Source organism: Apodemus sylvaticus, chromosome 23 (assembly GCF_947179515.1).
Source record: "Apodemus sylvaticus chromosome 23, mApoSyl1.1, whole genome shotgun sequence".
NCBI classification, from domain to species: Eukaryota; Metazoa; Chordata; class Mammalia; order Rodentia; family Muridae; genus Apodemus; species Apodemus sylvaticus.
Window position 1 is genome coordinate 11,417,579 of NC_067494.1, and position 27,665 is coordinate 11,445,243.

The 27,665-nt window shown below is 45.6% G+C and overlaps 1 protein-coding gene across 1 annotated transcript in view; it reads right to left on the minus strand.

Moving 5' to 3' along the window:
* Positions 1-27,665, minus strand: part of Slc2a12 (solute carrier family 2 member 12) — a 53,640-nt gene that overhangs the window by 2,011 nt on the left and 23,964 nt on the right. The window contains exons 3-4 of the mRNA XM_052169759.1: positions 12,369-12,491; positions 9,127-9,259 (exon numbers count right to left, since the gene is read on the minus strand). Coding sequence (XP_052025719.1) covers positions 9,127-9,259; positions 12,369-12,491 — 256 coding nt within the window. The remainder of the gene's footprint in view (positions 1-9,126; positions 9,260-12,368; positions 12,492-27,665) is intronic.

Below are 27,665 nucleotides of genomic sequence, written 5' to 3' on the forward strand. Positions count from 1 at the left end.
TTTTTTTTACTGTGAAGCCTTGATGTGTTGAGGACTGTGATGCGTCCCTTCAGCCTTTGCTCTGTCTCATACAGAGTAAACTGGGGGCAGCTGCCCTCTCAGGACAAGGCCACGGGACCCTTCTGTACAGGCCAAGACCCCAAGAGTATATATTACCAGCAGGAAAAGGGGTGACTTCACCCCTAATCCTGACTTACTTTCTTGCATTGTCTAGCTCCCTGTCATGCATAAATTATTTCCATGTGCATAAAATATGTTGGACCCTTTGATTTATCAGGAAGGGGGGGGGGCGAGCCTTTGAACCTTTCTTTCACAGAGAACGGGATGGGTCACAGTAGGCAGTGTGGGTGGGGCTGGAGAAGACTGGCTTCCAAGAGGCCCGTGCTTTCTTAGACAAGTGCAAAAGCATGTGATTTGGGGGTGTAAAGTTGCCAAAATAGAATGGGGGGGCGGAGTGAGGGTTGCGGTAAGGATGATATATTGTTCAGCAGTCCATGATTCCTGGAGGTCAAGCTGGGAATCCTTGTGCAGAATCCCAGACTACACTGGCACAGAACTTTGAGGGACTGTGGCCTCTAACGATTGCGGGTGGGGGTGAGGGGACATGGAAAGCATGATGGTCACAAAAGGCATTGGCCAGGAGGGCCTCAACAAAGAGGGAGGTGGTGTTGGAGCATCATCTCAAAGAGTAGAAAGGTAAGCTTCTTTGGGGAACTGCTCTGGGTGGCGGGGCATCCTAAAGCCCTGTGTTGGGGTTGGGTCAGGGAGGAAGGGATCTGGGCCAAGCAAGACGGAGATGTGGATGGCAAGCACTGGTCTTCAGAGTCCTGGGGAAGGACTGGAGACCTGGTCTGTTGAGCACAGAACTTGAGAACAGGAGCTAGAGAAGGGATCAATGACAGTAAGTGGAAGGTGGTCACCCTGTATATCTGCTCTCCACGGCAAAACTAGATGCCTCTCCACTGAGACAGCATCAGTGCCTTACTCCTGAGCCTCCCTAGATGTCCTCCCCACTGAGACAGCGTCAGCCCCCTACTCCTGAGCCTCCCTAGATGTCTTCCCCACTGAGACAGCGTCAGCCCCCTACTCCTGAGCCTCCCTAGATGTCCTCCCCACTGAGACAGCGTCAGCCCCCTACTCCTGAGCCTCCCTAGATGTCCTCCCCACTGAGACAGCGTCAGCCCCCTACTCCTGAGCCTCCCTAGATGTCCTCCCCACTGAGGCAGCATCAGCGCCCACTCCTGAGCCTCCCTAGATGTCCTCCCCACTGAGACAGCATCAGCCTCCTACTCCTGAGCCTCCCAGAGTCCCAAGCCTGTGATATGATACCTGACCTTTCAGTCTATGTGTCCTTGGAACACCTCTTGGCTTTGGAAATAGTTGTTCCCTTGGGTTTCCTCATCACTGGCCTCGGTCCCTTGGTGATCCCTTCCTTCTAGTCTCTGAATATTGGCCTAATGGAGGCTTGGTCCAGCCTTGGGCCTCACTGTCCTCTGACCAGTGCTCTCATCTGGCTTCATGAGGTCAATGGCTTCCAACATTCAACTCTATAAAGACTTAACAGGCTTAACAGTCACATGTAGCTGCCTATTTCTGTGACTCTAATGTCTAACGAACATCTCCAAATGATCCATCTAAAATTCTTCGAGCTACCCCTGTACCTCGAAGCCTAGGCCGCTTCAGGCTGCTGTATCTCGGTGCCTCAACAGCTTAGAGGTTACCCTGACCACGCCTCGCTCCTGTATCCAGCTCTCCTGGTCATTTGCTAATGCATTTAGCAATGAGCCTTACAAGCCAGGAGACTGTCCAGTGATGAGAAACAGCAGCAAACTGTAAAAATTCCTGTTCGATGGGGTTCGCCCATTAACATTTGTTGCTCTAACAGAGAGCCTCTTCGTGGTTCCCAGGCAGCACAAATGTCCTCAGCGCCAGCCTTCTAACCTCTGCAGACACTAAGCATATATGTGGTACCTATATACCCACACAGGCAAAACACATTATTTTACAGATTCCTGCTCCCCAGGAACTGAATCTAATGAGAGATAGCTAATAAGTCAAGTAAATGTTTCAGCTATTAAGAAAAGAACTGAAATACAGTAGCCGAGTCAGTGAGCGTCAGTCAGGTAGGTTGGCAGGAAAAAGGGAAGTGGGGCTGGGGCCGGTAGCTGCCGCGGGGCAGGATGGGAAACATAGCTGCCGCGGGGCAGGACGGGAAACACAGCTGCCGGCCTGAGGAAGCATAAACAGAATTGCTTTTTCTCCATGACAAACCCCGGGGGACTGGAACAAAGGAATGACGTAGTCACCCTTTGAAAGAAACAGAATGGAGGGGAGGAAGTTGGGAAATAGAGACCATGTATGTAAGCACTGGGGTAATGAAAGGAGCTCATGGTGCCTCGGACAGCAATGGAAGAAAGAGATGTCAGCGCACCCCGCTGTGGATGTAGGGAGTGGGAGAGGGATGAAAGACAGCGAAGAAAAGGAAGGCACCGACATCAAATGAGAAAAGTAAGTCCAAAGCCAGCGGGTGGACTTACTAGCAGGCGTAGCTTCTCTCTTAATATGAAGGGAGATTGTAAGCGAGGCTTGAACAGGCGCATCTGGAGATTTGGAGATCCAGATGGATTCATTTCAGCTCCTGGTACATATGGTTCAGAGGGCACGACACTGACCCAGATGAGGCAATGAGTGTGAGAGAAGATCCGTGGGAGGAAGGCCAGGCTCACCACAGAGATGACGTGGAGCCAGGCGAGGCCAGGTGCGTGGAGAGAGATGGCACAGCCAGAAGGTAGGTCCGCATTCGCGGTAACGCTATTCAGAAAGGATCCCATACTCAGCTAAAGCACTGGATGAGAACTGGCCCTGCGGTAGGACTAGTCCAGGGAAGTACATGGGGAGGGGGTGGGGGAGGTGTCTCACTGGAGCAGGCTGGTGAGAAGGGAAATGAGCAGAAGGGACAAAAAACTTTGCGATAAAGAAAGAAATGGCAAGTTTGGAAGAAAAATGGCACCAAGGTAGCCTTTTCAGAAGACAGGGAGAAGCTCAGTTGGCAGGTCATTTGCCTAGCATACAAGAAATCCTGGCTTCAATTCCCAGTACCACATACAACAGATATGGTGGTACATGCCTGTAATCATTGCACTTGGGCGGTAGAGGCAAGAGGGTCTGATGTTCAAGGTTATTCTCAACCATGTAGTGAGGTAAAGACAAGCCAGGGATTCATGGAGCCGTATCTTTAAAAAAAAAAAAAAAAAGAAGAAGAAGAGGAAGAGGAAGAAAGAAAGAAAGAAAGGAAGGAAGGAAGGAAGGAAGGAAAGAAAGAAAGAAAGAAAGAAAGAAAGAAAGAAAGAAAGAAAGAAAGAAAGAAAGAAAGAAAGAAAGAAAGAAAGAAAGAAAGAAAGAAAGAAAGAAAGAGAAAAAGAAAGAAAGAGAAAAAGAAAGAGAAAGAAAGAAGAGATGACAAAGAAGGTGGCGGCAGGATGGGGGCGTGGGAAACCCCTGCAAGTTTCTGTCCCGCTAATAAAAAGTACAAAGGTTAAAAACAGGGAGAATGAAGGAGTAAGCAGAAGTCTTGGGAAAGGGAAGAGGGTAGAGGTATGAGGGGCTAATGTCATAGGAAAACAGAATTGGTGCTCTCACTTGGAGGGCTGGTGGTAGGCACAAAGTCAGACAATCGCTAGGACAGAAGACTAGAGATGGGGGGGTGGGCGTTGCCATGAGGCAGGAAGGGCCATCTGAGGCCAGCACTGAGCTTGTGAGCGTCCTCTGCCTCAGGCTACCCATAACCCACCTGGCCTGGCATGCCACCTGGCCTGGCATATCACTGTCCGTGCTGACACAGTCGGTTCTGTCCCTCTGCAGTTAGAGCGACTCCTCCCTCTGCCTGCTCTATCAATCCCAGGGGCTGACCTCTTGGGACTTCTTGCCCTTCCAGAAACAGGTTAAGCCTGTTTCAGAGTTAGCCTCTGGAAGAGCCGCTCTCTGCCTGCATTCTTTGTACCTTCCTGGGTCCTATCTTAAAGGTTATCTTAGCACAGCCTTCTAAAGCCTGCCCCACCCCAAACACTAGTCTGCACATTTTTCTTATCCTGGGAGTATTGTTTGTCTTTCTTTTTTTTCTCATTGATAATTTGTTTACAGAACCTTCACCAGTATCTAATGCATAATAGTTGCTCGGTAAATATATATTTGTTCATTTGTTTACTGTGTGCTTTTTTGGTGTGTGCGCTGTGGGGACACTGGATCTCTCACACATACACCCAGGGCCTCTCACTGAACCAGGAGCTCACAGATCCGGCTGCATTGGCTGGACAGCAAGCTTTGGGGAGATCCTATGCTATCTTGTCTCTCCCAAGGCTGGGGTTACAGGCCTTCACTCCCACCACCTCACTCTTCACACATGCTGGGGACAAACATTTCCATGGCATACACGAAACTGACAGAGCCATCTCCCAAGCTCTCGGTAAGGAATTAGAAACAGCTTGGTTTGCCTATGGGAATGGACAACTCAACACTGATGGTTAACAATAAAAAAAAAAAAAGACTTCAGAACTAAACTATTTATAAAACATTAGCTAGCTTGTTTTTTTTCACCTAAGTTGGGGAGAAGAGGAAGGAAAAATCACAGTTGAAGAAACTGAAATATAGCCAAGCATCCCATTGGGGGTTTATGGTTGGCAAGGCAGATATTAAAAACAAACCCCTTTCAAATTACACGATAGCAGCTATGTTTCCTGACTCTCGTCTGAGTCACTATTTATTTTATAAGGAACTTAGCATCCTTGGAAGAATATTTGTTTTTTCAGCTTTGTGAAAACAGGCTGGGGTGGGGACCAACTCTAAACAGCAGAGAGGAAATATTAAGCAATGTGTACTATCAAATTTAAAATTAATTTGATTGTTACAGCTAACTTTCTTATTCTTGAGGAAAACTCTATTGGGATTTGCACATCGGGACTGGTTTCCATGGTGACAAAAGTTGATTCCCTTGCTTTATAAACGTCTAGATTCCAAAAGACTCCTTCAGCTCAGCAGTAGCCCTCTTCTATCAGCTTGACTTCAGTCTCCGTGTACTAGCAAGTTCCACAGGCTTTCCAATGCCCTGCATGCCCTTGGTTAATGTGATAATCTACGCATTTCTCTCCAGGGAACCTTGCTTAACATATGCAGCAAACACTTCTGGTCGGTTTACACAACTCAAGCTGCTTCCACATTTTCATCTAAAAAGCATTTCTCCGCCTGCTGCACCCAGCAGAGAAAACCTTTCAGTCCTTTAGGATTCTGTGGTGAGAAGCTGAAAGAATTCTTTCCCTTTCAGAGCTCCGCCTGGGGGTTCCCCCTGCAGCAAGCACCCTCTCTTGCCAGTGCTGTGTTTCAGCCACAGACCTCTCAAACCACTGTCTTCCAACTTCTCTGCCCCCTGCCCCCCCCCAACCCCCATATCCTTGTCTGTTGTCCCTCACAGTACTGTTGGGGGTAGGGTCACAATAACTTCGCTTCAGTCCGCTCCAAGTTTCCCACACACAACTGCCTCAGACGGTGCCCGGCTGAGGTTCTGAGTAACTGCATGACTCAAAAGAACCAAATGTGGTTCTCACAGACAGTAAGTCCAGAGTGTACTTCTCTTACTGTCTTCCCCCCCCCTCCCTCCCAGAATGCTGAATAAGTTTCACAGTTTTAGATCCCCAAATCCTTTGCTCTCAAGAAGCATTCTTCACGGCCACTAAACAGAAAGATTGGGTATTTCTTAATTCTGGCTTCAAGTCCTTAGGATTTGCTTTACTTAGGTTTGCTTTACTTGACAACCCTACCTCCAAGCTGCTTAATAAATTTTAAAAGTTAAGGCTTTTGGAAGGAAGTACCGTGAGCTCAAAAATAATAATCCCTTAGTTTTTGTCTGATAAAGCAAAGTAGCGGTTCATTCCGCAATTCAGTCCTAACGGACAGACTTACTATTGTTCACAAGACTGGTTTTTTTTTTTTAAACAAACTTGTAAAACACACTTTATGCCTTGGATTAGGAGTTGGGTAATTCAAAGTGTGTACACACAAACTGGATTTACCATGCACGGACGGAAAGGCGAGCTCTCCTGCCTGCTCAAGCCAGCCTCTTCTGCACTGATGAGTCTTACTATTTTTCTTAGACAGCTGCCAAAACTCTTGAAACGTTCCTCATCCTGCCACTGCCCACGCACCAAGTACCTGCATCCCTGTGTCGACGACCACATCTGTATCTTGAGAGATGTTTCTCCCAAGTCCCAGATGCCTTCGCGTGCTTACATTCAGTCCACTCTCACGTCGCCTGAGCGCCTCAGAGGGGATCTGTCCAGATGGAACTCAGGGCTAACCCCTGCCTCTGCAACAGACCCTCCGCCAAACCTGCCCCTCGTCCCGGACATCTTGCTGCCCTGAATGTCACTATTACATACTGCATTGAGAACAATTCTAATTGCCTCTTCCCTCATCCATCCTTCCTGCCGAGGTCCCAGTTTCGTGGGCTCTCCTGCTGTACCATGCCCAGCTTCCCGCCTTCCCATCTGCCATCTTGAATAGCTCCCTCGGTTCGGCCACTTCCCTGTCCATCCTTCCTGTTTGGCCAGAGCATTCCTTCTAAACTCTGGTCCGCTGCTTCATCTCCTTTTATTTTAAGCACTTCTGCTAGAGAGGTGGCTCAGTGAATAAGAGCGTTTTCTGTACAAACATAGGGGCTTGAGGTGAAATCTTCAGCACATTGAAGAAATTGGGCGTGGCTAAGTAGTCCAGCAGCCTAGCACTGAGGGGTGGGGCCGAGAGGATCCAGGCCAACCAGCGTAGCCAAAAGGAGTAGAGTGGAGCTCAGTAGAAAAAGGTGGCAAAGTCTAGCTTTATACACACACACACACACACACACACTCATGGCAAAGTATTCCAACACGTATGCACATTCCACACACACTATACATTGCAAAAAAAAAAAAAAAAAAAAAACCCAAATAAATAAATAAATAAATAAATAACCACTACTACCTTTAAAATCCAAATTCTTTACTAAGATAGTCAGAGACTCTGCCTGACCCCTCTTTGTTCTAGGCTCACTTCGCAGTCTCAAAGCCATGTCACGTTCGTAGCATAACTCTGAGTGTTCCATTCCTGTGCAAGACCCCACCCCAGCCCCCAAGAGCTTCTTTACCCAACTGACTTCCAAGGGTCCACTCTGGTATTCTCTCCTTTGGGGGTTGGGCATATACAATGAAAATTTCTATCAAAACCGTGTATTTAGCTTTATGCTAAACAACGTGCTATCCTACAATGATCTAATTCCTTGTTTACCACCTAAAGTAGGAACAGTTTCTTGAGGTTGCCTAAATGTTTAGTATTTTATTGGGTTGGGTCACTATATAGCGCTGACCAGCCTGGAATTTGCTATGTAAACCAGGCTCTTCTCCTAAGCCCTAGAATCAAAGGCGTGAACTACCTCGCCAGGCTTTGGTTCTTTCTTGTCTGTTGCCTTAGGGGAGAAGAGTTAAATCATAACTGAAGCAGTAGGCCAGGCTGCGAGAGCGTGGCCAGTCTGTGGCTCATTTATTCTAGTCCTAACTGCTCCCACCTCCCGTTGCATGAACTGTGTTAGACTGGAGACAGAAGCGTCATATCTCAGGACCCTCGGTAAAAAAAAAAAAAAAAAAAACTGCTCTGTGTTGAGAGGCGGAGGATGGGGGTTGTGGGTTCAAGGTCAGCCTGTTTTGAGACCCTCTTTCCAACAAACAGAAAGCAAACCTGTGCTAACTGCTGTCAGGCAGCTAGGAGGAAGCTTGCTTGTACCCAGGCCCCACATGCAAGTCAGCTAGCCAATCGGCCTTCCTGACAACTGCATTTGTCTTGTTATAAATTAATCATTGCCATTTTATTTTCTTAAAGTGGCCTCATCTGCAGCAAAGCATAACCCTCCAAACTTGATAGTCAACTTATGATTTGGATTGAGAGGAGCTTTTGGCTTAGTAAAGTCAACTGTTTTAAAGACTGCCACCGCCCCAAGGGTCATTACCACAAAGTGAAAGTTTTCTGGGAGTCTCCTCACCCCAGCCTAGGCTCACACAGGACCAACTGGCCGGCCTTCATGTCTGCACACATATTCCACTATCTGCTCATCTGTCCCCCTGAAGCTCCCCTTCCCTCAGATGGAACCTAAGGCGTCACCGCCATAGTCCCTGCTACCTGCCGTACATGTCTCCTCGGTGCCTGAGCAGCATTTTTAAAGGAGAAATTACGGCCTATTAAAAAATATAGTGTGGTTTTCTCCTTTGTAGTAGAGCTGAAGAATGAACACGACCCCGTTTCTAACTTAATCCTAAGAAGAACACGTTTCCGTTCATTCCTAGACTTCCTAGACTTCCACCACTTCCCTCAGTCCATAAGGCCAATTAGTTAGAACTTGGTGCCCCACCTCTGAAAGTTGTTCATGGCCCACTTGCCAGTTAAATTATTTCTCTCACCTCTCCATGTGTAATTCACTTAAGTGCCTAAATTTAATTCTAAATGCCTAACCATGTAAGACACTCCTTACCGTTACTGAAATTAACTTGAATAAACCACATTATAAGGAATTATAGACATTTAGCGCCAAGAGTTCTTTCTGCTAATCATAGCCTTAAGGGTTTGGGCTCAAAAGACCCTTGAGCCTGTGTTAGATGAAGTGCTGAAGCTATCCCAGGATAGACATCATTAGCCTAGCATCTACCTAGAACCTCAAACAGAGGTGGCCTCCTGAGTGAGGAGCTAGAAATGAAGATTTCTTTCCTGGGAGGGGGGAGAGGAAGGCTGAGGTGAGGTCTCTTTAAGCTGGCCTAACACATGTAGCTAAGGGTCACCTTGAACTCATTCTTCTTGGCTTCACCTCTGATGCGCTAGATCACGGGCTTTTAGGACCAGGCCCAGCTTGGGATTCTTGTTTGCCACTGAAAAGAGTTTTAAAAGCCTTGTATATCAATAAACACAAGTTCACACACATCAAGGGCAGGGATGGGGAAGAAGGATTATGTAGACAGTCTTACAGCAAAGGGAATATCCTAAAGTAACTTCAGATGTTTGTTTAATTAATGGTATATAAAAACTACACTTTGACCGAAGACCAAGGATACGAGTACTTACGCCTTCGCTAGCTCCATTGATATTTGTTCCAAAGAGCATCCTTTAGTCTCTGGTATAAACAGAACAACAAAAACCAGCGATGCCAGGCTCATGATCGTATATATGAAGCACACCCATGACAAGCCAATAAGATCTATAAGGGACAAAAGAAAGTGGTTAGAATGTCTTCTGTGCTACACTGATCCCATTTGTGAACCTTTAAGAACCTATCTCAGAGCCTATAGGAAGCCACGGGTATCTTTGTGCATGGTAGTACTACTTACTCTCCATGGAAGTGAGAGTTACAAATTCAGAAGGTGGCCAGGTTCAGTTTGTTTTATAATGCCTCCCCCACTCCACAACCTTCTCAGGTAAAATACAAAGCTATCTTACAAACATCACCATGTTAGTGTGAGACCAGGGCTGACGAAGGAAATCCACTGGATAAGACATCATCAGCAGGAACTGAGATTGTGGAGACTTTGGTGGACTTCACTTGTCAGCTCTCTTGACCACTTATGAACAAAGATATGATCCCTTTCTAACCATCAGCCAAGTTCATACACTAGACATTCAGACAAGGGTAAGCTTGTCCATTGTGCTGGTCCCTGGACCAGAGCAAAAGTTCAGCATGACAAGGAAGAGTAGAGAAGTATCTGGCTCTTTTTACACACACCCTCAGACCAATTGCGGGCAAGATTTGCAAATGACCCTTGACAGCTACAATGACAAATCTCAGTTAGTCAAGAGGAAAACCGACCTGTTACATATGGAAGCCATTTTGACTGCAGTGTGGACGGATCTAAGCACAAGAACCACTTGTGGGTAAGTTTGAGATGAGGTGGGAAGGAACAGGAAGAAGACAAAGACATTTCTTTCTTTTTAAAGGTGTGCATGTGTGTGTTATGTGTGAATGTGTGTATGTATATGCGTGTGTGTAGTGTGTGTGAGTATATGTGTATATGTGTGCATGTGTGTGTGTGCATGTGCATGTGTGTGTCAGATGTATGTATGTATGTGTTTGTGTGGTGTATGTGTGTGCAAGTGCACATGTGTGAGTATGTGTGTGTGTGTGTGTGCGCGCGCGCATGTGCATGTATGTGTGCATGTGTGTGATTGTGTGTATGTGTACGCATAACATGGAGGTCTGAAAATGCCAGGCCTCATCCTCTATTACCCATTGCATATTCCTTTGAGGCAGGGTCTCTCCCACACGTGAGGTCCATGATTTCTCAGCTAGGATGGAAACTAGCAAGCCCTAGCGATCCTCCTGTTTCTGCCCGGCTCAGTGTTGGGGCTGCAGGCGTGCGCCAGGTGTCCAGCTTGGTAGGCGGATGCTGGAATGAAAATTCTGACCATCCTAATCGCATGGCAAGTGCTCCTAACGGCTGAGCCACCCTGAGTGCCAAGACAGCACTCCGACAGTTTTAATCAACCCTGTCTCTGTGCCTTTCGTGCGACTGGTGCAAGGTTATGCCAGGCTGATTGCTTAATCAAGCACTTGCAGAACTAGCTGGAATTAGTAAAGCCCAAAAGGCTATCTCATTAAACTTGCTCTGCATTCTGTTTGAACACTTGCAGTAGCAGACAAATCAAGACTCAACATCTCCCTGCCACACTGTCTACCTTATTTGGACTGCAGATCTGTCTCGTGGGTCACTCTCCTCCGTCCTGGGCTTGGTACACAGCGAGTCCGACTACTGCACGCAGAACTGAATTCAATGCCCACCATACAAGGCTTGGGTACCAAGAACAGTGTGCCACGCATTTCACGACACATCGTTATGCAAAGGCTGATTGCCGGGTAAACAAGACTCACGTCTCTTTTAAACTACTCTCTTCCATGACTGAAAAGTTGATCTTTGAAAATATGTAGAGATCCTTACATATCTCAAGGAGAAGTCAACTAGACAAGTTTTGATCAGTCCAGGCCTTAAAAACTAATTGGATCTGGCCGTGTATAAAAGTGTGTGCCTATAATCCCAGCTGAGGGAGGATGCTTACACAAGAGGATTGCCCTGAGTTCCAGGCCAGACTGAACTTTATAGTCATAGTCAGTTCTCAGAAAGACAACTACCACTGAGGGTGGGGAGGAGGATCTGTTTTCCCAGGATTCATGCTGAAAAAGCTATTCAAGGGTCTGCCTCTTCCTTAGCCCGTCTATGTGAACCAGTCTTCCTATGAAGATTCAGGTCATTTGTTGACATTTTCAGTCTTTCATATCTCTCTGTCTGTCTGTCTGTCTGTCTGTCTGTCTCTCTCTCTCTCTCTCTCTCTCTCTCTCTCTCTCTCTCTCTGTGTGTGTGTGTGTGTGTGTGTGTGTGTGTGTGTCTGATAATATCAGTGGTCAGTTTTGAAGAGCGCTGGTGAACCACATCATTACTTTAGTATTTAAGAAGTAATGCACAAAGTCTCAAGCACAAGCACTTACCTTACCTTATATTAGATCCACATTCAGAGTAGCCAAATGGCAGTGAGAAGAAATCTCTCTTTAGAGAAGCATTCCAGGAAAATAAAATGACAAAACAACAAACAACATAGACAGGCTGAGAGAATGACAACAGAGGGGCTGGGTGACAAGAATCCAAGGAGTTCAACATGGCCTGGGGTGGGGGTTAGGCAGACAGACTGGGAGGGTGACAAGACAGACATCCTGTGGTCTCTTGCCAGGAATGTGCTAACTGGTAAAAACCCCAAGGCCTCCCAAGCTTCCATGTAGAACAACATAGGAACTTACAGGGAAGACAAAAGACAGGAGTCATGAAAAATATCAAGACCCAGACCCTGCAAAAATCTGCGCACAAGTCAGGTGCTCTCTCTCTCCCCTCAAACTGTAAGGGTGAAAATCTAGTAGAAAGAACGAAGACAATGCCTACACATGCTGGGTCATGCCATTCAACTGTAAATTACATATTCACAGGTAACCCAAGCAATAAAAAATAACTATAAGGTACTTGGTAAAATGTAAACAGAGAGATCCTAGGGGAAATTATTAATATTTCAAGGGTGATAATTATATTGTATGTGTATGTATATGTATGTGTATGTGCATATGTATGTATATGTATAACATGATTCAAAATAAATTGTTAAGTGGGAGGCATGGGGTTAGAAAGGCATTAAGATGGACAGCTGCTTAGGTTGGGTACATAGCTACATATTGATTCATTACCGATCTCTCTACTTTTGGATATACTTGAAATTTTTCCACAACAAACACTTTTAGGAAGATCACGAGGGCATCAATGGGAAAGAGTTCTTACCAGTCACTGTCAGAAATGTCAGAGAGATGAGAAGGTTGATGCCCCAGTTCATGCTGGACGTCAGGGCCATGGCGCGGCCTCTAATTCCGCCGGGAAAGATCTCACTGAGCACCAGCCAAGGCACTAGGGCGAAGAAGAAAAGGGTGAGACAGAGAAATCAGCGAAGACCCTGGGCACCAAGAGACCCTCCGTAGTCTCTCTCCAAGTCCTGCCTGGCTTTGTGGCAGGACATCAGTCCTGAGAATGACATCTCTCCCTTTTCCAACTCAACGCCATAGCCCGGGGGAAGGTAGGCAGACAGAAGTCCTAAATTAAATACTCTCAAATTTGATTGTAATACTGACTAGACATCTAGTTTTTTGGAAGAAGACTCTTCTTGCAATCAAATTTATCAAAGGACTTCTTCTTTATTTTTTTAATCTGGAGTGACAAGGCGCACCATGGACTCTGCTTGCTTAGATTGGGAAGGGCAGAAGCCTGCAAATTAACTTGTCTTCTGCTCACAGATTTGATTTGCTCCTACAGGGATGGGTTTTTACTTTGGGCTGGCTTGTCAAATGCCTCTGTATCTTCTCATCTGACCCTTGCCGACCCCTGGCAGGTTGAACCGTGGCTCTTTTCCGTTCATAGAGGAAGAGACAGTGGCTCTGAGGAGTTAATGACCTGCCAAGGTCACAGAGCTCCTAAGTGAAGTGGGGCACTGAACCCTGGCTGAGCAGGCTTTGCAGCTTCCTCTTCACATCGGCACACTTTCTTGGCAATGGCTCAATAACAGGAGTGAAGACACGTGAAGGTAAGGGTGAAGGCAGTGGACCATGCCACCAGAGGAACTGGTAAGGTTAAAGTAGGTTCCAAAACCCTGGGAAATCTCATAATTAAGAATGCCAGGCTTTAGAACCAGCTCCTGGCTGAGCTCTAGCTGTCCTAGAAGATGCCACCATGATGCCCCACGGAGAGGACCATTATTACAACCAGTCATGTAGCATAAACACCGTGCTAATGAGAAATAGAGATAGGCCCTGTGTGTTTAGCCAATGAGCTTCCCTTCCTGGGCACTCCTTCCTGCAGAAGGTATTTAATCCCTGGTTTATCCCGAGTAGGATGAAGACATTCACATCTGTCATAAATAAAGCAGTTTTGACAAGCGAAGACCATTTCCTTCATCAAGGATGGGGGGGAGGGGCTCTTTGTTGTAAAGAGCCTCGCCTAAATCTCCCTGAGAAGGAGAAGGCCTTCTCTCTTCCAGCCCCTCTGTACTCTCCACACTCAGAACCAAACTGGATTCTTCCTGGTCCTGGGACCCAGCCATGCCCTTCCTGCCTGGCGCATAGGGGAAGCAAGAACTCACAGACCACTGTTCTCAGCTCCTGGGCATCTGGGTACACAGGACACATCACCTGGGAAAGCACAGGCTGGGACCCCTATCTTGGACTATGTTCTGCCTTCCCTGGGCGACATGCCAATAGCACTCCTGCATCCCAGTGGCGAGGCAGACTGAATCTCTGACCTGTAAGCCAGCCCCAATTTATAAACCAGTCCTTTATAAGACTTTAAATGGGGCTTAATAGGCTATCCTAGTAGGAATATGGAAGACTCTGTTGCTGAGAATAATTTGAACTGTGCAGACCAGATCCAAGAGGTATTTGAGAAGAATTTCAGTATGTGGCACAGAGACTATTTTTGTGGTATTTTGGTGAAGAACGTTGTTGCTTTTTGCCCTTGTCCGAAGATTCTACCCGAGGCTAAAGAGACTTAGAGTAATTGCACTGACAAAGCAAGTCTCAAAAAAGCCCAGCAGAGACTTTAATCTCTGGTTAATTCTCATGAAGAGCATTTTGAACAAGTGTAGCAAGTTTAGAAAGGAAAAATATAAAATATATGGTTCGAGTGTTAAAGGGGCACCAGGAAGTGAAACGGAGCTGAATCCTGTGTTCTAGGAGATAACAGATTATGGAAGTGGGACTTTGGGGCAAGATCTTACCCAGATAAATTTAGATCCAGGCATGGGGATGCACACTTTAGTTCCAGGAGATAGAGTCAAGCAGATCTCTGAGTTCAAGACCAGCTTGAGACAGAGCAAATTCTAGGTGAAGAAAAGCTTAAGTACAGGCTTGGTGGATCACACCTTTACTCCCAGGAGACGGGCCTGTAGATCTCTGAGTTCAAGGTCAGTCTACAGAGCAAGTTCCAGGACAGCCAAGCTTAGGCAATGAAAGAGTTGGAAAACAGAAAGCTGGTGATAATGTAATAGGACTAGGGGGCCATGTTCCAGCTCCTGCAAGCAGCAGAACCTGGCTTTGGCCATGAGGCTCTGGTTTTACAGTGAAAAATAGAAGGGACTACTGGGACAATTGATGCTGGCTGTCTTAGTCAGGGTTTCTATTCCTGCACAAACATCATGACCAAGAAGCAAGTTGGGGAGGAAAGGGTGTATTCAGCTTACAGTTCTGCATTGCTGTTCATCACTAAAGGAAGTCAGAACTGGAACTCAGGCAGGTCAGGAAGCAGGAGCTGATGTAGAGGCCATGGAGGGATGTTTCTTACTGGCTTGCTTCCCCTGGCTTGCTCAATCTATTCTCTTATAGAACCCAAGGCTACCAGTCCAGAGATGGCACCACCCACAAGGGGCCCTCCCCCTTGATCACTAATTGAGAAAATGCCCCACAGATAGATCTCATGGAGGCACTTCCCCAACTGAAGCTCCTTTCTCTGTGATAACTCCAGCCTGTGTCAAGTTGACACACAAAACCAGCCAGTACACGGGTTAGCTGGAACTAAGAAATTAGCTTAATTTCTTAGTTGATCAAGAAGAGACCAGCATCACTGAAGTGAAATCTGGGAAGTGTTTTCTGAGAGCACAAAGAAGCTGTGCTCCAGAGATAGCCAAGGTTGTACCTCATGCTGCAGCTGGACTTGGTAATGTGTGAGTCACCCAGGTGGTACTGAATTTGAAGGCATGGTGAGGTCACAAAGAGGAGCTGAGACTTGGCACTGTGAGAAGCCATGGAAGGACACTGTTGAAGGTGCAGCCTCAGTTGCAGTTGATGGCCCAGGACTGAAGGGGTCATGCAAAGACGTTGAGGCTTGGCACCATGAAGAGAGCCTATGAGAAGCTATTGGTGAAGCCCAGTTGCAGTGGAAGACGCTAGTGTATTGGAGATGCCACTACCATGGAATGATGACCAAGACCAGCAGCAAGAATTGAGTGGATCAACCTGAGCTTAGAGTGCTACAGAGGGGCAGAACTAGAGGAGTGATGTCAGCCCTTAGGAAGAGCCCACAAGATCATGTGTGGATCCCAGACATTGAAAGAAGAAGCTGTAACATCGAAGTTGCCTTGGAGACCTAAAGATGTTCAAGATGCCAGAGCCATGGGATACCTACCAAGAAAATCTGTTAACAGGGGGTGGAACCAGACCAGGAGAAAGAAGTTTGTTGTAGTCAACAAAGATGAAATGGAGTGGAAATCTGAAGGTGGCTTTGACATCAGACATGGATGTTTGGAGTTTGCCCAGCTGTCTTGCCTTGGGGACTAAAGTTAACTGACTGGATGAATCTCAGAAGAGACTTTGACCTTTGGACTTTTAACATTGTTGAGACTGCTATAGACTATGGGGACTTTGGAAGTTGGACTAAATGTCCTTTTTATTATGCTATGGCTAGGTATGGCCCCCATAGACTCATGTGTCTGAACAAGCCTATGGGGGCCAGGGAGTGGAATGTGGTGGTTTGTATATGTTTGGCCCAGGGAGTGGCACTACTATAAGGTGTGGCCTTGTTGGAGTAGGTGTGTCACTGTGGGCATAGGCTTAAAACCCTCACCCTAGCTGCCTGGAAGTCAGTCTTCCACTAGCAACCTTCAGATGAAGATGTAGAACTCTCAGCATCTCCTGTACCATGCCTGCCTGGATGCTACCATGCCTTGATGATACTGGACTGAACCTCTGACCTGTAAGCCAGCCCCAGTTAAATGTTGTCCTTATAAGAGTTGCCTTGGTCATAGTGTCTGTTCACAGTTGTAAAACCCTAGCTAAGACACCACGTGTGGCGCTACATGCCTATAATGTCAGGTGGAGGCAGGTGAATCAGAATTTCAAGGTGATCCTCAGCTACAAATGAGTTCAAATCCATCCTAGAAAACATGGGCCTCTGTCTCAGAACGAACAATCACGTGGAGGTGGTTGTACACGGCACTGGTGGTAGGTTGCATGTGCTGAGTCTGAAGTGCTGGGACTTGTCTTAAATAACTGAAAAACAATCAGAAAGTCTACAGTACACAAACAGTGCAGCAGTTGAACCAAGTCCTGGGGCCATTTAACCAGCCCAAGTAATGAACTGAAGATTGGAAAATAGACTTTCCTCAGTGTGTATTCTGGTGGGAACCTGTCAATCAAGCCCAGAGCCTGACATTTCCAGAAATAAAGAGCATCTTTGCTGGAACCTTCTACTTCACTTCAAATCAAACCAGAAGAACTCAAGACCCAATGTCTCGGCTGATAAAGTACTGACAAACCTGGATGGCCTTAGCAATTGTCAAATGAATGTTTAACCATCCCGATATAGAGACTGAGTAATTAAAGTAAGGAGAGTGTTGTTTTAATGTCAATGATAGAATTATAAAATCACAAGCTTTCAAACCCTGGGAAAGAGAAATAAAATTTGGAATGCAACGGCAAGAATGGCTTCCTGTGACAGACAGGAAGGAGCAAGACAGAGTAAGTCTTTGAGTTTTGATGATCTCTAGAAAGATGCTACGTATGCCCAAAGAGAATAGAAAAGCATGGCCTCAGTATACACCAGTATACTGAGAAGAACCCTGAGTATACTCAGAAGAACACCAGTATACAGCCCATCCCGTGTACCGTGGATCCAGTACAGTGACCTCTGTAAAACACAAGAAGCGCAAGGTCTTCTTTTTATCATCAATGATGAGGGCCTATTTTCTCTCCAAAGAAAACCAATCTTCTCCTACATGGAAGGGTTCTTTTTCACTGATACAGGAAGAAACGGGGATTCTCTTTGAACATCTCCTTTCTTCCCTTTCTGAATGATGGGCACGCAGAAGATACACTGTCCCGTCTGCTCTATAGAGTACTTGGAACACAAAACACAACAGGATTGTGTATGTTGCCTCTGCCACTCAGCAGGCGTAAAACATGTCTCCTTGACTCTGTTATTCAATCCCTGTCTTACTGTTACAGGACTACTTCAGCAAGTTGTGCCTCTGGAAAGGCCAGAGTCTGCAATGTCCCTAATGTCACTCTATGTCACAGTCCCTGATGACTGTGGAAATCTGAGCTTGTGGAGGACCGGGGTCAGTAATCACTCACAGCTATGCATGCCCTATATCGAATGGTATTAGATCCTCAGGGTCTCATAAGAATTTGCCAGATTTAGAAAAGTCTGCAGACAGTGTGTTTACAGCCCACATAGAGTGACATGAAATGCCCAGGAGGGACAGATACCTTCATGTTACTTCGTGAGGACTCAGCCTCGGGTTAGGAGAGATGATAGAAATGACAGTTCTGTCAAGTCACCCTGAGCATTTCCGGTCTCCTACTTATTCTCACCCACTGCTCCAGTTTTTCCTACAGAACCTGTCGTTTAACCCCCTAGGCTCCGGGATATAAATCGTGCAGCTCTTGGGCACACTTGCCATTTGGCATGATTTTTTCCTGAACCACCTGGCCTGTGAACTCAGAATCTGAAAGACTCACTGAGGTCCTGAAACTCCTGCCAGAGAACTACCAGCTTCGGAGGGAGTTCTGTACTTGGGCTGCAAAGCGACTGGATTTGCTGAGGGACCCATGCATGAGCGTGGCAGAAGTCAGTCCAGATCCTGGGGCTTTGCTCCCTTTTAAAGCAGTACACACCACACCTCGCTTTCCTGCAAAGAGCTGCTTAAAGTGTGAACAGGACCTCATGTGTGCTGCCCAGATGTTCTTCCAACCAGATGCTTAGATCCTGAGACATCCGCCCTTTTAACAGCAGACTCTGCTAGGCCACCAGCTCCGACATGAGCAGCGTTCATTTTATTGGCTTAGTAGTCTCACGTGCCTCGGTCTCCCTGAGTTGTGACACTCATGGCCTTTGGTGAAGGAAATGCTTTATTCATGAATATTATATTAAACTGCTTAGATCATAAGACAGGCAATGGAATAAAACACCCATGTTTCCCCAAATAAGGATTCCTAATCAAAATCAACCAGAATGATTTTTTTCCAGAAAAGTGTGTTAGCAGAAACTAGCTAAAAGGAATGACTCTTAACTTAAAATGAAATGAAATTAAAAATGAAAACCTCTTTATTTTTAGACAGGGTGTCACCATGCAAACTTCTCACTATGAGGACCACACTGGTCTCACACCGTCATCTACCTCTGCCTCCCAAGTGCTGGGTGCTCCACCAGGACTGGCTCAAAACAGGACCCTCCCCCTCCCTTTTTTGCCAGGCACCAAAAACAGAAGAGGAAAGCACTGTGCCGTGGGACCTCAACCACTCTCGCTCTTGTAGCCTGAAAAGTGATTTGAAGTTTGAAAAAATTGAGTATTTTCATTACTTATAATTTACATTAACATTTTAATCATAAACTGACATAATAGCAGAGGATGTACTGTCTAACATATTCAGCTTCTAGGCACTGGTCTTCTGATGCTTCCAGTAGAATGTAATAGTATCCGTATTGGATAAACTCTTGATATCCCATTTGAGTGTAGTACTGAGCCCTCTGATGATAACGCAAGCCCAAAAGAAAGACTTTCGGTGCCAGTCCTGAACACCTCAGTGAGAAAAGTTATGAGCTGAAACTGTAGTTTAACATATTCGGAGACAGTTTAAGATTTTTTCCCTGAGTATATTAATGCCATAATTAGTATAAAAGAGGACATAGCGAGAGAAGCATCTCAGAATGTTTAGAAATCACCAAACATTAAAAATATCACAAGTACCTTCAAGAGATGGAGGGAGCACTGCTGTTTATTGGGTTCCCGTGGGCAAATGTCACTTATAGAGCAATGCCTTTCTCTACCTTTGAAATGGATGGAATTTATTATTCTCAATAATAAAGTAGGTGTCGAGGAGAAGGAACTCAGCGAGAACAATGTCACTCGCTTCTCTGAATTAACAGTGAATGCTTCTTGTGATGATCTGCCAGCTGATGATTTGATTAGGTAATCTTTTTTTGTTGTTGTTGTTGAAAGCAAATCATTGGAGATGGAAGGACTATTTATCTTTAGTCATGAGTCATTTCTCAACACCTACATTAATTTTTTTATCAGTGATCTTCAGCTTTTATAGCTCACTGTATGTATAATAATAATACTTCTCATATCTTTTAAATAGTCTATATGTGACTGAAGAGATAGGAAGGGGTGATTTAAATGTATTGCTTACTCTGTATGCTGTGTGCTGCATTAATGGTGCATGTTAGTGGGCACATCACCGACATAAGTACACAAGTGCAAGCCAGAGCACAGTGTTGGTCATCTTCTTTTTCCATGATTGCCATGACACGCCATCTATTTAGACTGACCCATCTAGGCTGTCTGACTAGTGAGCTCTCGGGGTCTAACTGTCTCTGCACACCAGTACTGGCTGACATTACGGGGACCAATGCATTCAGACAAAATCTGCTTTTTGCATGGATACTGGGGATTTGAACCCAGGTCCTTGTATTGACAGAGCAAACCTTCTTATGCTCTGAGCCATCTCTTGGGACCTATTTTATGTTTCTTATTCTCATCATGTAGATGATCCTGCACCCCTGTTTCTTCTGCCTCTACTTCCCAAGTGGTGGGATTACAGACATGTGCTACAGTATCTGGCTTAGAAAGGACAACAAATTAAGAACTATGTTGTTGTTGCTGGTGTTGTTTTTGTTGAGGTTCTCAAAGATGAATCTTTGGAAAGTGACTTCCTTTATAACATCTTGGAGGACCCTCATAGAGTATAATTCATATACCCTGATAAGACAGAAGTAGCACTCCATATGCAAACAAACATAAAAGCAACGACAGGTGAGGAATTTCTCTTTTATGGTTTCAGCCCGAGTGACAAGGCACTTGAAGTACTGCTATATACAGACATAATATTCTGTACTCTGCCGTCTTCATTACGACTTCACTATGACTAGGAAAGTATCATGGTTTTCATTACTCCAAATGCTCCTTGGAACAGTTCTTAATGTGCTTAGAAAAACAGCTAAATAACCAATGAATGTCTGTGCTTATTAAGATCACGTTAAAAAAAACTTCCACGTGCTTCTCTAACGTCTGTGAGATCCAGGATTTGCAGTGTTCCAGAAACGAAAGATTATCATGGGGGCGCTGACCGGAAGCTAAGCAATAGCTTGCATCAGCAGTTACTGACGGTCACAGAAGGCATGGTACCATTCCTCCACGTGTTTAGTTTTGCTCCCACGCAGCAAAGTACTCCGTGGTCCCTTCAGTATCACAACTGCATTGTCTAACTCTCAAGGGGAAGGAGGACTTCCTTAGCCCAATACCCAAGTTCCTTTAAGTTTGCCTCTGTACCTGAACACAAAGTTAGTGGACAACTCTGCAGGTAACAACTTAACCCTGGAGGGTGAAATAAGTCACTCAGTCAACTCAACCTAGCTAACTGGGGAGGAAAAAAACAATGAGAACTGTGCAGATGTGGGTTAGATCTGAAAGGAAAAAAGAAACTGTTTTAAAAATATAAGGGAGTCGACACTTTAACACACCCACTGTGTGAATATTGTTATATAATGCCCACATTTGATGGTCAACTTCTACTGCTTAAAAGATAATTTATGTAATGTGTCCTACTTTTATGTTTGGTGGGGGGAAATGGTCACTGGAAAAGCCTTTGAGGGTGAAGGCTCTGAACACTAGGGTCCCGGGGGCCAGGAGGAAATGCAAAAGCTGATCAAGATCTCTTATGAAACACAAGATGCACTTGTGGAATGTTAGCCTTTGTCTCGAACCCAGCATGGGTTTGGCATGAAGCAGCGAAGGAAACTCCCAAATTAGAACCTGCTGTCCACATGCCTGGAATCATCATAAGTGGAGGCTGTGGGAGCATCACGTGAGCAGTGGGTTGTGGAGAGCCAGAGTCGTCTGGATGCAACCTCTAAGTCTGAATGTTAAGGCATTCTTGCTCCCCAATGATACTGGTCCTCCAAAGGACTGTGTCAGCTCTGCAAGGTGAAACAAATCCACACTAGGCTGGAATGTCTGAAAGCTCTCTCACTCTGCCTCATCAGAAACAGGAAGGGCGTGGGATTTCAGATATACATGTAAACTGGGAGAGACTCACATGTGTCTGCCATTCTTCCTTGTCCAGGAGCAGCCGGTTCTGACGGGTCTTTGTTACAGACCCACTAAGGAGCCTATTACATACAAGACAGCTAAATCATCTCCTTGGAAGAAAGGGGCAGCTTTGATTATTGTTAAGTAAATGCAATGTCTCCAGGGAAGGAAACAGGTTGGTTTACTGGCTTTTCCAAGTTCTGGGTCACCCTCTCAGGTGACCCAACATCTGTGCAGACATTTTACAAATAATCCCCTTGATCTATGGAGCCTGGATATCTCCATAAGTGCTGATCTCCTCAATGTTCTATGATTAATAGATGGCCTTGTGTCCTGACTAAGGAGTCTAACCTGTTAGCTTGCAAGTGGGGAAAACCGCAGCTTCTTTCCAGTTACTGACGCCTTAATTACTTGTGGTTAGGGGATGCCTTCCATTACAGTTATCAACTGTACTCACCGGTCCACCCCAGAGGAACCCAGTGGAATTTTTAAGGCTAAGATAATTCACGAAACTATGTCTACAAGCTCTAATACTAATAAGGGAAACAAAAAAAGAAAAAAAAATATTAACCTTTCCAAGCCTCAAGTTTAGACTGTCCCATAATTTCTCTTAGAAAAAAATTACAAAGGAATTCCTTCATATTGGATTTAGCTGGGCACAGTGGCCCATGCGTTTAATCTCAGCGGTGAGGGCAGCAGAGGCAGGGGGATAGGTATTTGAGGCCAGCCTAACCTACAAAGTAAGAGTCAGTCTCAAACGTAAATAAATAAGTAACTAAATTAAAAATGGAGAATATTAGATTACAGATGCCCCATTAAATCATCTGCGCACAGGTGCAGTGGAAGTAAAAGGATGGCTGAGTGGATAAAGGGGCATGACACCAATCCTGATGGCCTGAGTTCAATTCCCAGGACCCACACATGGAAGAAAGAAAAAACTGACCCCCAAAAGTTGTCCTCTGACCTCTGAACGTACACATGTGTGCACGCATACACACATACACACAGAGAGAGAGAGAATTTAAAGAAATAAAAATGGAAATAAATCATTAATTAAAAAAACGTAAAGTCAGAACAATTAGTCCATGGTACTGCTAAACTCAAATCTCTTTTTAAAAGGGAAACTAGGTCTCATACTTGGAGAACAAAATGGAAAAACTTAGAAATCGTCATTTCGTCTAGCGCCCTAAAAATGCCCTTGATTTTAAGCATAACCTTCTTCCATAGGCATCAGTTACCTCTCTATCCTCAACTGAGCATGATGACTGAAGAACTCTTGATCCAATGCATGGGGGCTCCATGTGAGGCACAGTCCCTACTGTCTGTCCTTCCTAGATGCCAGGGCCGACTCTCAACTACAGGAACTCAGTCCAAAGGCACAGGGCTTGGCCAAGGCCACAAACACTGAGAGTCTGAATTAATAGCACGGATTTAGACAGGGGAGCATCCGTGATCCTCAGTTGGATTTACATCTTTTCCTCCCACCAGCATGGCATGGTTTTCCGTAAAAACCTGTCTAGATTCCTAGGTGACCCAGGCTTCCCAAAGCAACAGGCCCATTACCATAGTGTCCATGCAACTAAATTCAGAGGCCAATGAAGCTGATGGTGGTGTCATAGAACATTAACACGCCATGGGACGTGAAATCAGTGCTGGCAGTCTCTGAACCTCTCACGTCTAGGCGGTCACCAGAATCTGCGCCACTTCCCCCGAGTCCCACATTGTGCGCCAGAGACTAAACGAAGGGCGTGTTGTACAGATTGCTTCCTTTCACTGTGCTCTTTACAGTGAGGTAGACACTACTAACCCATTGTCCAGGTTAGCAAACTGAGAATGTGGAGAGATGAACTTATTTGTCCAAAACTCAGACACTAAGGAGCGGAGATTAAAGGCAGCAAGTTCCAGGTAAAACTCCCATCTGAACCCTAGCACCATGTCAGACAGACACTACGAGCTTCTTTGATATTCTCCTAATCTCTCCTGCTCATGTCTATCCTCAGGGACACTTGACCTGCCGCCATTTATCCCTGCTTAAAACTCCCCTCTTCCAGATACTCACACCACTTTCTCTGAACAAAACTTGCCCAATTTCACAGGCACAGAACCGCCCCCATACATCCCTCCCCCAAGGACACCCCTCCTTTTGCCTCTTTACTCTCCTTGCTATTCTTGCCTCCACCAGACAGAACACTGCTCGTCCCTGAAACTGTATTCATCCCATGGTCTCTCCCATCCACGTCTGAATGTCTGTGCCACATATGTCACGCTGAGCCACATCACCCTGGGGACAGAGGAATGAAGAACTTCCACCACATCCTCCCTCAGTCTTCTCTTCCTGGACTTTTCTGTCTGCTTCTTCCTGCCAATATGGAGCTCCAGCATGGGTAGATGATAGAGAGAGATTCTCTGGTGTCACCTGTCATTCGTCTTTTGGCACGATGTTCTACTTGAACACGTGAAACAAGCATAGTCTAATGGTGACAGTCCGAGCCTCGTTACCTAACCTAATCCATAACCTGGAGAGAAAAAAAAATCCCTCACATCTGCTCCTGGCGAGAAGGGACTTATGAATGAGAGAAGGGATAACTAATTTATTTACAGACACGAATTTTTGGGTTAGAGGACCATGAAAAGAGTCACACATAGCTCCTGGATGACGGTGGACAGGAATGGAACGTGTCAGAAACCTTGACAGAGCTGAGCTTATTAGAGAAAAGCCGGGGGGAACCGGTTGTTGACAAAAAATAAAACTATGGTGGAGTACAGACCGAATGTATAAGAGATGTGATTATAGGAGATCCAAACCCGTGTGGGAGTGGGAGCCAGCGGCTGTGACGTAGAATGAGGCGTGGCCTGAAAACAACGCATTACACGGCATACTGTATGCACGATGGCTATAGTTCATCATATGGTGATATATGTTGGTGAATGCAGATGTAAAAGATGTCCTCCAAAATGGAACAAAGACAGACAGACAGACAGACAGACAGACGGACAGAAGGAAGGAAGGAAGGAAGGAAGGAAGGAAGGAAGGAAGGAAGGAAGGAAGGAAGGAAGGAAGGAGAAAGATTTGTTTCTAAGTTACAGTGGGTATTGTGGTCAGAACCGAATTTCTCCACAAATGTTACCTCAGATGAACTCATGACATAATGACAACAGGCTCTGGGCCTTGGCACCTCTTTACTTGTGGAGCAAGTAGATGTTCTCATCGCATCAGGAATCTGTGATTATGTGCTAAAAAAAAATTCTCGGTCACTAAAAGGAGCTAAAATGACCGAGAGCACCTTGAACATGCACCGGAGAGTCTGGTTAAGGTTTTGAACCTGTGTTGATGGACGGCTGAATAAATGACTGTTTAATAAAATGTCAGGCATGACGGCAATGGGATTCACGTCCTGATTTAATTCCGCACCAGAAGTGAAGAAGCCTCTTCTCCTCTTAAGTCCTATGAACGCTTCAGCAGACGGCCGAAGCCAGTGCCTGCCTTAGAATACCATTTTATGTACACACAAGGAAGTATCTCACGTTACTCAATGCCACACGCAGGTCCCCTCTTCTGAAATTCTACATCCTAAGGCAACCTTGTTATTTTGCAGCTAGAAAACTAGAGGGGCCAAGGGTGAGACGACGGCCTACACTTTAACCTAAGAATAGAAACACTTTCCTGGCAGAAGAAAGCCACACTATGATCTAATATAATTAAAGAATGCTGCCCTAATCCAACTCACACTTAAGAAGATTTAATAAGGATGGTTTAATCTTCCTTTCAATGTTGCTTTAGAACAACAAGTACTTTCCCCTTTATGCCTCTACTTATACAAAGGATTTGTTTGTTTTACAAGCAATAAACTCTCTAACCTCCATAGTTGAGCAATAATCACACCAGGCTAATAAGTTTTTATAATGCACTTAAAATCTGGTATGAAAAGCTTGCTCCTAAGAACATTTTTAAAGCTCTGACTGGCTCTTGCAGTTTATGCCAGTGCCCTACGATACGATTTTAAGTATTGAAATGGAATCCCCATGGCATGTTCTCATGAGGAGAGAAAGAGAAATCACGGCACAAACATAGACATGAGTGACTGGCTCTTTGCAAAAGTAAACAAAGGGTAGTTCTTTAGATCATATCAAAGACACTAGGGAAATCTCCATCTCCCAAGCTGTGGTGAGAGCTGACTGTTCCTGTCAGGAGGGTTGATTCAGAGGCTGGCCTTCCTCACAGCGTGACGCAGTCTGACATGAGCACCCAAGCCAGTCCTTGGAGGAGCCGGTCTGAGTTAGACACCATGGGATGAGAGAGTTAACCATTCCCATACCCCAAGAGCCTTCAGACCTCAACTTCCTTCACCCAGTGGCAATGAACTGGATATAGAAGTCCTGCAAGAAACTTACTTACTCCTCCATACTGGGGGGGGGGGGGGGGAGAAGCCAAGTTGTCCAAGAAAATCCAGGATGACTTTCAGAAGAACTTGTGGCCAGCGATTTAGGATTTAACAAAGACATGCCCGGGCTGGCCTCTCACCAGCTGGTTCTGAGCATGACTGTCTCCAAGCCTCTCTTCTTATAGGCAAAACCAGGCCAATATTCAAAAGTTGTACCCAAGTGATGTATTTACTGTTCTACAGAAAGCCTCATGCTGGCGTCCAGCAGCAAGAGGGCTTGCTTTGGCTGTGCAGCATTCCTAAGTTACTGGCTCCTTTGCCTGCCTGCTTAGAGCTGACTCTGAGATCCTTTCTTGGTGTAAAAGTCTCTCCCTAGTTCCCTTCACAATCCGAATGTAGCCTGTGATGGCTTACAAGCAGAGTTATAAGGTGATCACATGAAAAAAAGGGCAGAAAGAAAACCCACAAGATGCGGTTACCTTGTTCCAAGAAGGGATGATTTAGCAGCTGTGCCCCAGTGAATAAAGCCAAAGGAATGAACGGAAACAATACAAGCTTGTCAGTCAAAGACTGAGTAACACTGTTGCCCTGTCTGTCACAGTGACCCGGTGCTCGGTAGCATCCAAAGCACTACTGGCTCAGCTGACAAACACCTCTTCTCTCTGACACATGCCACAGGTATCACTCTGCCCATTTCATAGAACAAAAACAACTGAGCGTACATGCAGCTTTTTGGTCACATTGCCAGCAAAATTAAAGAGCTGGGATTAGAACCCAGAGTTTCTGGTTTTTAACTCAGTCTCTTGAAATCCCAGACTGAGTTTCTCTATGTCTGACATACATTAATGGCACATACAAACAGAAGCCTTTTACGAATCCAAGTGGGTGCATAGAGGGAATCTTCAGGAAGCCTCAGAGGTAGGGAAGGTTGTGATTAAGTAGACGGGGAAGAGGTTACATGTGTTCTGAGTTTATGGCCGGGATGTTCTGAGTTTATGGCCGGGATAGGGAGGAATGGGAAACAAAGAAACTCTAAGGGATGAGGCATTCCCTCGCCGTGCCTGCACTAACTCTTACTGTGCGTGCTATGCCGAGTTTTCAATGTACCTCTATGTGAATGACGGCTCCATAACATGTTAATAGTCTCCAGTGTAGCCAACTACAGATGCACTGATACCCTTCAGGAATGTGATGGAAGGCCCCGAGAAGCTGTGTCTTCGGGGCTGGGCTACAATGGTGAAGAGTGTGGGATCAGCTAAAGGAGTCTGGGTCTATAGACCCCCAAAACCCTTGGCCTCAGGATCCTTGGCAGCTTATTTCCTTTCCGCCAAAAGAGTAAACAAAAATAATCCGCCATCTTCTTTTCATCTAGGAAAGCGGTCAATTTCTCTGATATGATATAAAGCGGGCATGCGAGGAAGATGGATGGGTGTGAGCAGGGGCTGTAGTGGAATTATTGGGAGACTCTCTCTTGGTATCTAGGAATAACATTGAGCTAGGCTAGGATGGCAGAGACAGAAAGGAAACAACAAATACAGGATCCACTACTGAGGGACAGATCAAATGTCTGGTCAATGACAACTACGAAAAAAAGCCCCAAACATTGACCCTGAGGAGCTGCAGGGG